The sequence below is a fragment of the Silene latifolia genome, chromosome 6, assembly GCF_048544455.1.
Source record: "Silene latifolia isolate original U9 population chromosome 6, ASM4854445v1, whole genome shotgun sequence".
Lineage (NCBI taxonomy): Eukaryota > Viridiplantae > Streptophyta > Magnoliopsida > Caryophyllales > Caryophyllaceae > Silene > Silene latifolia.
This window is the reverse complement of record NC_133531.1, coordinates 64045803-64057443: the sequence shown is the minus strand read 5'-3', so window position 1 is coordinate 64057443 and position 11641 is coordinate 64045803. Positions and strand designations below refer to the sequence as shown.

General features: G+C 41.0%; 1 protein-coding gene across 1 annotated transcript; it reads right to left on the bottom strand.

The window, feature by feature from the left end:
* Window positions 1-8850: 8850 nt before the first annotated feature.
* Window positions 8851-9798, bottom strand: LOC141588162 (large ribosomal subunit protein uL11m-like). Its single transcript, XM_074409616.1, has 2 exons — window positions 9698-9798; window positions 8851-9322 (listed from the first exon to the last, which is right to left on the bottom strand). The coding sequence occupies exons 1-2, from the start codon at window positions 9796-9798 to the stop codon at window positions 8860-8862; spliced, it is 564 nt and encodes a 187-aa protein (XP_074265717.1). The 3' UTR covers window positions 8851-8859.
* Between the last annotated feature and the right edge of the window lie 1843 nt (window positions 9799-11641).

The window sequence follows — 11641 nt, the reverse complement described above, 5'->3', positions numbered from 1 at the left end:
CAAAGCAGTCTTCTTGGGCGGCATCTTGAAACTATATATAAGAAAGGGTAGACATAAACACACGTACTAAACCTCAAAACATGAAAACACGCTGCCCAGAACCAAATCGATCGAGTGCCCAAACATACTCGATCGAGTAACGGGCTACTCGATCGAGTGCCCTCCATACTCGATCGAGTGCCCCAACATCAAACCCCAAACAGACCTTCTGATCTCTAACATACTCGATCGAGTAGCTAGGCTACTCGATCGAGTGACCCCCTAGTTGATCGAGTGCCCCAGGTACTTGATCGAGTGCCCAAAAACACGATTCTGGACTCGAAATCATCAAAAACCCACCCGATCAAGTCAGTCCCACTCGATCGAGTCATGCTAACTCAGAAACGCTACCCGCATGCTATACCATATGCTAACATGCTAAAAACTTTGTAAAACCACATATTATATCATAACTAAACATATAATGCTACGCATCTTTTCATACGATCTACGAGACCATTATATCATGTTATTAAACGCCACCTTGTAAACATCCAACATGTTATCATTCCAACTACAAATTTCCATATATCACCAACCTTTCTTTCACATTTTCAAATTTTCTACTTCAAACATCCGACAATTACACACAGGTTAACCAAACAACACATACGACTTGACAAACACTCCCCCCATATGACCGGTTCAAAATTATAGGGCGACTTCGCGACTTTAGGACGTCTCCCAAGTCTTTGCATTAGCTCCTACAACCTTTACCCCGGGTTCATTTTAGTTGACTCCTTATGTTCATTAGGTTCATTGGTTACAGGTTTCAGGATCGTCGCTCTGATACCATTTGTAACACCCCCATACTCCAAGTGCCTTACCAGGACCACTCAGGTATGAAGATATTACCATCTCGGTTACCCGAGACAATGATAATCAAATAAACAATGAAGAAACAACGTTTAAATATAAATACTTAATGAAGAGTTACAATTCTCAAAACCAAACCAAAAGTGTAATACAGGTTCTCAAACTGACTGTTCTAACTGAAATGTAAACAAACTAATAAGCTACAGCGGAAGACTCCTATCATCATGTCGTGGCCATCCCAGCTATCCCAATACTCATCTCATACCTGCTCAATATCTGCTCACCATACCCGAATGGATCACCGCATGTTTACAAAACAACAACCGGGGTCAGTACTAATCACACAATTCAATATATATATCAACAATAAGATAAACAGATGCGGACTTAACTCACACACACACACACACACACACAATTTCAATCATCTCAATCACCGATCGTCCACTTTGGACCACCACGCCATGGGGGACCGCACCGTACCCACCAAATCCCCGCTCCACATAGTGAGCGATAACCCTGTCCATTAATGTGCACACCCCTTCCGTGGCGGGTTCCACGAAGGGAGAAACTAGGGCGTGAAGCCACTCCCGCAAGTGACCCCACTCAGCCGAGGACACGCCTCGAGAACCACAAACAACAATCACCAACACAATCGCAATCACAACCGTCACAATACAATTACTGCATCAACAATCAATCTCAACACATCAACCAATATCCCATTATGGGACTAATACTGAGTAGGAAATCCTACCTGGAAAGCACACTGTCAGACGGTCTCTATTGCTGTGTCAAAAAGCTTCCTCTATGAAACCTCCTCCTATCATACAACATATAAATGCTACCCAATTACATACTACTCAAAAACCCCCAAATCCCTATATTAGGGTTTAACCAAATCAATGGAAAGACAATAAAAAGGGTACATAGATCTTACCCTCGACGCAAGGAACTCAACGGTATAACCAACGACGAGAACTGACCTTCCAAACCGGCTACTCGATCGAGTACCCGAGGTACTCGATCGAGTGCCCCCTTACTCGATCGAGTACCCTAGTTACTCGATCGAGTACCCAACAGGTCAGAAACTTTTCTAAAACGCAACTTACCCTTACTCGACAGAGTAAGGCCTACTCGATAGAGTACCCCAAGACTTATAAATACGGAGTATTACAGCTAGCTTATAGGCCACCTTCCCAATCCTCTCTAAGACTTTGTAAAGGCCATAATACTTCTTTGCCAGTTTCTGGTTGGTTCTGGTATAGACAGAGCTCTGCCTGTAAGGATGTAGCTTTAGATACACATAATCATCCACTTTGAATTCTCTGTCAGTCCTTCTTTTGTTAGCCTGCTGTTACATTCTGTTCTGAGCTCGAGCTAGATTAAATTTGATGGACTGTAATGTCTCTTCCCTATCAATCAGAACTCTATGTATTGCATCTACCTTGCTAACACCAGGCATGTAAGGTAGAATGACAGGGGGTGGTTTCCCATACAGAACTTCAAAAGGAGTGGACTTAATGGCACTGTGGAAGGTGGTGTTGTACCAGTATTCAGTAGCAGGCAAGTATTTACAACAGTCCAGGGGTGTTTCACTACAAAAACACCTGAGATAGGTCTCCAGACCCCTGTTTAATACTTCTTGCCAAAAATTACTCAGGATGGTAGGATGAGGTGAGGTTCAAGCCAACCCCATGCACAGCAAACAATTCTTGCCAAAAATTACTCAGGAAAATTGAATCCCTGTCAGACACTATAGTCTCTGGCATGCCATGTAACTTGTAGATGTAGTCAAAGAAATCCTGTGCCACATCAGAAGCTGTGTAGGGATGACTCAGAGGCACAAAGTGCCCATATTTGCTCAGCCTATCAATTACCACCATAATAGAGTTCATTCTCATGGACTTGGGCAAGCCTTCCACAAAGTCCGTGCTAATGTCTGTCCAGACTGACTCAGGTATAGGTAGTGGTTGTAATTTCCCTGGGGATGCAACCGTCTCATTTTTACATTGCTGGCACACCTGGCACTGTTGTATGTATTTCTGTACATCAAGTTTCATCCCTTTCCAGAAAAATTTTTGCTTCAGTCTTTGATAAGTGGCCTCTACACCAGAATGCCCAGCTTGTAAGGTATCATGCATGAGGGTGAGCAGCTTGTGAGGTAGATCACCATATCTTCCTACCACCAGTCTTCCCTTCCATTTTAATTGCTCCCCTGCCCAGCTGTATCCCTTGTGAGAGTTAGGATCAACTTTTAATTCTTCAATTATCTTAACTAACTGAGGGTCATTGCTCCAAGCTTCCTGTAAAGAGGTATAGAGGTCAGTACTGAGTGAACTGATGTACAGTGCATTCAACTCAGAACTGTGCATTCCAGAAAGGGCGTCAGCAGCTATGTTTTCCTTGCCCTTCTTATAATCTATTTCATAGTCAAACCCCAGTAGCTTGGCTAACCACTTCTGTTGTAGAGGGTTAGTGATTCTTTGCTCCAATAGATACTTTAAACTTTGGTGATCAGTCTTGATAATGAAGTGCCTTCCAGTTAGGTATTGGCTCCATTTAGATACAACATGTATGATAACTAGCAGTTCTCGTTCATAAACTGACATAGCCTGATGCCTAGGTGACAATGCTTTGCTAATAAAAGCAATGGGATGATGGCCCTGCATCAAAACTGCCGCAATACCCTCTCCTGAGGCATCTGTCTCCACCACAAAAGGTTGACTGAAGTCTGGAAGGGCTAGGATAGGAGCAGTAATCATAGCTTCTTTGAGTGTGATAAAGGCTTCTTCAGCTGTTAGAGACCACTCAAACCCATTTTTCTTCAACAGATTGGTGAGAGGCTTGCTGATAGGTCCATACCCCTTAATGAACCTCCTGTAGTACCCTGTCAAACCAAGGAATCCTCTCAATTTCTTAACTGTGTTAGGAGTTGGCCAGTCTCTAACTGCTGCAATTTTTGCTAGGTCAGTTGCTACTCCAGCTCTAGAAATCACATGCCCCAGATATTCCACTTGTGTGGTGCCAAAACAACATTTAGATGATTTAGCAAAGAGCTGATTCTTCCTCATCAACTCTAATGTAAGTTTAATGTGTTCCAAATGTTCTGGCCACCCTTTACTATATAGTAAGATATCATCAAAAAATACCAAGGCAAATTTCTATAAGTATGGACCAAAAACCCTGTTCATGAGTCCTTGAAAGGTGGATGGTGCATTGGTTAACCCAAAGGGCATAACCAGATACTCAAAGTGCCCATGGTGTGTTCTGAAGGCTGTCTTGTAAATGTCCTATGGAGCCATTCGAATCTGGTGGAAGCCAGCTCTTAGATCAATTTTGGAAAAATATCTTGACCCATGGAGTTCATCTAAGAGCTCTTCTATAAGTGGAATTGGGAATTTATCTTTTATGGTTTGTTTATTTAGTTCCCTGTAATCTACACACATGCGCCAGGTACCATCCTTCTTCTTCACCAGCACCACAAGGGATGCATACGGACTGGTGTTGTGCTGGATTACCCCATTATCCAAGAGTTCTTTTGTCATCCCCTCAATAACATCCTTCTGCAGCATGGGATACTTGTATGGCCTTATACTAAATGGCTCAGCTCCAATCTTGAGAGGTATCTTATGGTTATGTCCTTCTCTGAAGGGGGGTAACTCCTTGGGCTCCTTAAAAAAATCGTGTGCGATTTAAGAGAGATTAGAGATCACCTGCTCCACTTCGCACAACCATATGCAATGCAAAGAACTCCACTCCCCAGGTCGGCAGGTAGGACCATAGCAAGTTGGCCTCCTTCCTCTCCTGCTTTGACCATATATTTCAATGAGGGTTCTCTTAATGGTGCCTTGCTAACCCCTCTTAACACCACTCTCTTCTGGTTGTGCATAAACTCCATTGTTAATTTTTTGAAATCCCAGGTTATTGGTCCTAGGGTTTCTAACCATTGAACTTCTAGCACTACATCACACCCTCCCAGAGGTATAGCAAAGAAGTCAGCCTGAAAATTAATGTCCCTGATTTTCCAGTTTAGTTGAGACACTTGGTGTGAACAAGTGAGTTTACCCCCATTGACCACTGAAATATTGAATGTCTCTATTGGTGTTAGGGCCATTCCCAGCTTTGTCGCCAGTCCCATATCAATAAAGTTATGGGAGCTGTCACTATCAACCAGCAAACTCAGTATTTTCCTTCCAATCTGCCCATGTACCCTCATTGTTTGACAGTGAGCCTTCCCAGCCAAAGCATAAACTGAGATCTGAGCAATTTCTCCCTCCCCCTGAACTGGTTCTTCCTCACTTTCAACTGAAGCAGGTTCCTCCACCTCTTCTTCAAGTTCTAAGGAGTAAAGGGTCCTTTTCTTGTTCTTACAAATATGTTGGGGTGTATCCTTTTCATCACAGTAGAAGCATTGCCCCTTTGCTATTTTGGCCTCGATGTCAGCGTTGGCAGGTTTGAATTTAGGTGTTTGGGGAATCATGGTGGGTTTGTGGTTATTCTGGAATTTGTTGGTAAAATTTCTTGGTGGGTGGGGAAGTAATGGTGGTTTTGATGATGGTGGAGGGGTGGGGTGAAATTTTGTGGTTTTGATGTTCAGCTGTAAGGATGACTCCTGTAATTTGGCCAACCCATAAGCCTCATGTACACTCTTGGGTTTAAGGAGCCTGACCATGCTGGCTATATTCTCCTTTAAACCTGAGATGAAACAGCTCAAAGCATATGTTGGGGGTAAGTTTAATTTACTGAGGATTAAATCAAAGGAGTCATGGTAGGTTTTAACATCATCAGTCTATTTCAAAGCCAACATTTCAGTCATAGAGTCCTCAAATGGGTCCCCAAATCTAGCCTTTATAGCAAGTTTGTACTCCTCTCATCCCAATGGTATAATAGATGTCCTGTTTTTTGTATAGGTCTGATGCCAGGCCAAAGCTCTGGACTCCAAGTGAACAGAGGCATAAGTCACTTTTTTAAGCTCGGCAATATCAGCAACAGTAAAAAATTGATCACATCTAAAAATCCAACTATCTACATCTTCACCATTAAAAGTGGGAAATGCAATAGTAGGGGATCTAACAAGAGAAGTGAGACTATTACCAGCCCTTTGATCCAAACGAAGAGTCAAGGTTGACAGCTGGTTTGTTAGGAACTCCACCTGCTCCTGGAGGACCTTATACTCTGCTGAGCCTGTACCATGGTCTTCACTGTCTTCAATTGTCATGGTTTTATGTGTTCTGATTTTTGTTATTACTTTGGGGATTGTAATTAATGTTTTTGTGTGTCGAGTTTTTCTGAAGCGAGGAAGGAAAAAAGGGTTGTATTTTTTTGGATTTTCTCTAATGATGGAATGAATGAAAAAAAATGCACAGGTCGAAGAGGATGAAAGCTCTGATAACCACTTGATAATAATATAGCTGTTCACTAGTATTTCAAGTGATAGGCTATGAATTCTACAGAGAGAAATAGAGGAGGAAGAGAATGATTATATTAATTTCAGGATGAATGAAATACAGATGCATATGCTCTTTATATAGTAGAGGAATGACTTGGTGGCTACTCCACTATAAATAACTACAAACAATTATTTAATTATAGTAAAATCCTAAATGAAGATGCTCATGGTTGGAGGTTTTCCTTGTTTGTCCTTTTCCTCATTTCATAATTAGTGTATCAGAATTTGTTATGACCTCACCCTTTGCACTGTCAGCCTGATACTTCCTCTTAGAGACAGTGTTGTTCACGCTCCAAATTGCAGCAGCACTACTTTGGGTTCTATCAAAAGCCGTTTCTCAACAGATTTATTGAAAACAAAGAGGTTAGTACAGCAGCCAGTGAGACTTTCAACTTTAGAATCAATCAAGTAATAAACGCCCACAAAACCGAAAGCCAAAGTAGTAGAAACAACGGCAATACAATTGTTCAAACACCACAAAAGCCCTAAAATTTAACGAAAATTAAACAAAATACCCAATCAAAGTTGATTAACAGCCTTAATCCCCATGGAATTAGCAGTCCCGACAATAACATAGTTAAAAACAACCTTGCCGGCATACGAAATACTGATAGAGAGAAAATAGAGATTGACGAGAGAACTGTAGAAATAAGGGTGAGTCTACCAGCTTGTGAATGAAGGACATTGTTCCACAAAGCAATCCTTTTTTTTCACCCTTTCAATAAGACAGTTAAAAACAATTTTCTTTGGCGCATCAAAATCAGTTGGTGCACCCAGGTAGGTGCCAATACCATTTCATGGACACACACCAGAAATCTTAAGAATCATTTAATAGTATGAAGTGTACTATTTGGGCTGAATTGCTGAAACATAATGAAGATTTGCTATCATTTGTGACTTGGCCAGCTGCAGCACAGAATTGAGAAATAATGAAAATAAGCTCTTGGAGATCATTGTTCGTCCGTTTGATAGAAAACAATGAATCATCAGCGAATAACAGATGCTGAGCTTGCCGGCAAATCTTAATACCTTTGATTCTATTACTTTCCTGAGCAAATAAGATCATCTGAGATAGAACTTCAGTAGTAAGGGCAAATAAATAAGGAGAGAGTGGCCTATCTCACCCTTACAAATAATTAAACCAAAGTCATTGACTTACTACCCATCTTGTAATAGTAGAATACGAGCCCCTGACCATAAAGTCGGTTATTTCAGTTTCATGTCAGTAATAATATGATTCTCATCATATTATTTCAATCAAAATGTTTATATAAGTATAGAGGAACACTTAGGAGTATCCTCGCTCAACATTAGAATTACAATGACTACTTATTCAAAAATCAATATAGCCATCTTTCTGTATTCTATTGACGGTATTTTCCCCCTTCTTCTTACTACAAATCATACACACAAAAATGATTAGTTTTTTTGGGATGTTCTATTTAATTATGCTGAAACTGCAATTTTTACAGCGTAAGAGAGCTTTAGCCAGAGTTCATAACCATGGCAGTGATATAAGCACGCCTCTGTAACATGACAAATCACAAATCGGTTTCCAGCGTGACATTGCAGCCTGTGTTATTTGAGTTTGGAAGGGCTTTAGCAAGGGTCAATCAGTAAGTTGGGGCCATGAATATGGTACAGCAGAGTTTAAGATTCCAACAGAATCACTTGTCATTACTTCAAATGATGTAGAAACAGAAGAAAAGTGCAGATAATATCAGACCAAAATTCGATTACGAGTATTTGAGGCTTAAGTTTGAAATGCATGAAGTCATTGAAGTGATTATAGTTATGTCAAGGCCACCAATTGAATATGCAACTTCATCAACAATCTAATAATGATTGGAGAATGAAATTCCTTGCTTTATCGATGATAATAGCGATCCAGGAATATAAAATATCAAGGGTTTGCATGGAATTGAGATAATCCATAATTATTATGGGGGTATTAGAGCAAAAAAGAATTAGAGGTGGAAGATAGAAAGGAGGAAAATACTGTACTAATTACTCCATTAGGAGGGAAAGTCGCCTAACTCCCCCGGTAGTTACCTGCAAATAATGGGAATGATTCCTCCCCACTTCCTATTTCCACCATTTATAACCACCACTAACTGAGTTCTGTAGTCTAACTAGTGACTGTCCAGAAGACCCTAAAGATGGGATGGAGTAGCCAATACAACCTTATGCTCAAAGCTAGTACGAACTGCGACCAAGAAAATACCTCGAGGATGTCTAATGAGTTCAACTAAAAAAAAAAAGGAAAGTTCAGAGAACTTAAACAAAAATGAAGTATGCTCCCTAAACCCTAAAGATGAGATGGAATAGATACACCTCCCATATTAACTTCATTGTTCTGCCTAAGACTAAAGATAACAACTAAAACAAGGCAGCAATTCTAATTGAAGACAATCTCATAATAAGATAATGGAAAGGGCAACAGATTTATTGAAAACAAAGAGGGTAACAAATGAAAATGCCTTTTAAGTAGTCGAAAGAAGGGCAATACAATTGTTCAATCAAATAAATAGAAATGAAACAAAAGAAAAAACCTAATCAAGTTGATTAACAACCTTAATCCCCATGGATTTAGCAGTACCAACAATAGACTTACAAATACCCTCAATAGACAAATGGGCAGAACCAGGATCCTCCTTCTTAATCTTAGCAATCTCATAAACATGCATGACGGATACAGAAGCGGCGACAATATGACCAGGCCGGACGCTAGCGGATTCCAGACCGGCAGCCATTTTGAGATACCAAGGGACTGAAGGAGACTTGACGGTGAACTCGAAGGTTCTATCTTTGTAAGCGGTAATCTTGACGGCCATAGAAGTATCGGGTTTGAATTTCTGGGTCCGGGCATTGAAGTCTTTGCAGAAGGCCATCGTGTTCAATCCGGCAGCACCTAGTACTGGTGCCACCGGTTGTGCCGGTTTTGCTGCACCTGCTGGGATTATTAGTTTGATTGTTGTCGATACTGCTTTCCGGAGACCCTCTTTTCCTGCCATTCTTATACATTTCGTATACGGTCACGGACGGGATATATCTGGGATATAATATACGTATGGAGTACTCCTCCGTATCTGTTAATGTAGGATGTGGTCACTTGACGAGGTAAGGTGTTCGTAGATCTAGCAAAAGTAACCCGACTCAATTGACCTGATCTGAAAAGGTTGATTCGAGATTCGAAACTGACCAGAACTACATCACCCGAATGTGACTCGAAACCCTAATTGACTAGACCCGATCCAAACATTTTTGACCAGTAACTAACCCAACCCGAAAATAAGACGAGCTAATAGGGCAATGGAGGACAATCCCCACGAGCTTATGTACCATCCCCACTGATTATGGGGTAGCAAGGACCAAAGAGGAGGAAGGAACGTGTGAACTCGAGCGAGTTCACCAACAACTCGGGCGAGCCCAGCCTCAACTCGAGCGAGTTCACCAGCAACTCGCACGATTTCCTCAGCAGGGATCACCATCCCAAAGCCAATCCCCACGAGATGCACTGGACCCTTCCAAGGATGTGGATTCGTTTTATGGATTATACTTCATTTAAACTCTTAGTTAACCCTAATCTTATAACCGATATATATTTCTTGTTTGTATGTAAGATTTCTAATTATGCTTCATTAGACTTAGGATGCCATCATAGATTAGAAAACTCTCTTAGATTAGGAGTAGTTTAGTCTTTAATCTTTCCATCACGCACTTTAATCTTTCAATAATTGTTCTTGCAGTTTATACCTTCAATAGTTTACATCTTTGGATCTCTTGAGTATGTATTTGACGATTAAGTGACAAGTCTCCATCTTTATACAAGGATCCTCCTTTATTTATGTTCATCTTTACTTTCCAAGTTGGTACAGTTCTTATCTTTCCTTAATCATTTGTTCTTACTTGCTTCATTTCATCAAACATGGTTTAGTTTCTTTGTTTGTTGTTGTTATTAGCAAAGTTATCATGATGATATGTGAGTAGTAACCTCGCTAGGGTTATTGAGGGATTAGGGGAATGATTAAAGGATTAATCTATGCTTGTTGAGTTTTCTAAAATGGATTAATTGTTGTAGTTTCAACTAGTGCATATTAAGTGTTTGATGAAATGCTTGTTTGACAAACTTGTATGAATCTCTATCTATTCCACACTCTTATAGGATCGAGTGCCATAGGAGTTGTTTGACCATGCACTATGTTGGTGGGTAGAACAGGTGTACGCGAGAGCTAATGTAACATCTCGCTTGTTGGATTGTGTTGGTATTGGATTGCTAGTGAGCGGTATGGAAGTAAGATAAAGTTGTCGGCGCTGTTGTTGTTGGTATTCGATAATAATATGGAGTTATGAGGGCTATTCTATGGTTGATGCTATTTTACGAACTAAGGTAGGCGTTGTTGGGTGAGTTAGTGTCAAGGTTGGAGGATGAGAGTTGAGTGGTATTGGTTGGTGGAGTGGTATGCGAGCATGCTATATAGGTATGGGTGTGAACTTCGAGGACGAAGTTTGTGTTAAGGAGGGAAGACTGTGATACTACGGATTTCCTGGTCCTAGCTTACTCGGTCGAGCATACTCGGTCGAGTAAGTTGTCGAATGCTTTTAAACAGGCTAATGTTGTGAGTGCACTCGGCCGAGTTGTGAGGAACTCGGCCGAGTAGGTCCTACTTGGCCAAGTACCCCATGTAATCAACCGAGTTCCCGGTCTAACGGGTTAGTTTCAGCGGTTTTGATTAAAATGATTGGAGAGTATAAAAGGCTTTCGTCAGTTTTCTATATCACTTTTTCACTTTAAACCTAAACGTCGTACACAATCTCTAATCATCTTCATCATCTCCAAGCAAGGGTTGATTGATCGTGAGTCCTTGCATCTCGTTTTCCTTGTCGATTCCGTTTGTAAGTCTCTAACGTTTTCTTAATCAGTTTATGGTCGTCATTAGGGGTTTTTGCAAGCCCCGGATTGGGTTAATTTGGGGGTTTAGGGTGTTTGGTCATCGTATGTGTTGTTGATTGTTGATTATCGTTGTTGTAGGTGACGATGTGTTACTCGTTGTGCATTTATATGATTGGCTGCGGTATAACGGATTACGATAAGGTAGGGTTTCCCTACTCAGTCAATATGCTGCGTTGGATTGATATTGGTTGAGTAATATTGTGATTACTATTGTTGTGAAGGGACCATGTTTGGGACATGGTTCCAACCCCATGTTCGTCTCTTGTACTCCGTCCCAAGGGGGATGTGCACATTAATGATCTGGGTGCGCTTGTTGCGATGAGCGGGGCTTCGGTGGGAACATATGCGGTACCCCACTAGTAGTGAGGGTTACATGTTGC

What these genes read in the sequence shown, in the direction of transcription:
- LOC141588162 (XM_074409616.1), bottom strand. Translation starts at nt 9,798, where the DNA reads ATGGTGATCCCTGCTGAGGAAATCGTGCGAGTTGCTGGTGAACTCGCT. An exon ending in GAACTCGCTCGAGTTCACAC is followed by an intron (nt 9,323 to 9,697) that starts GTTCCTTCCTCC and finishes GAAATGTATAAG; the next exon opens with AATGGCAGGAAAAGAGGGTC.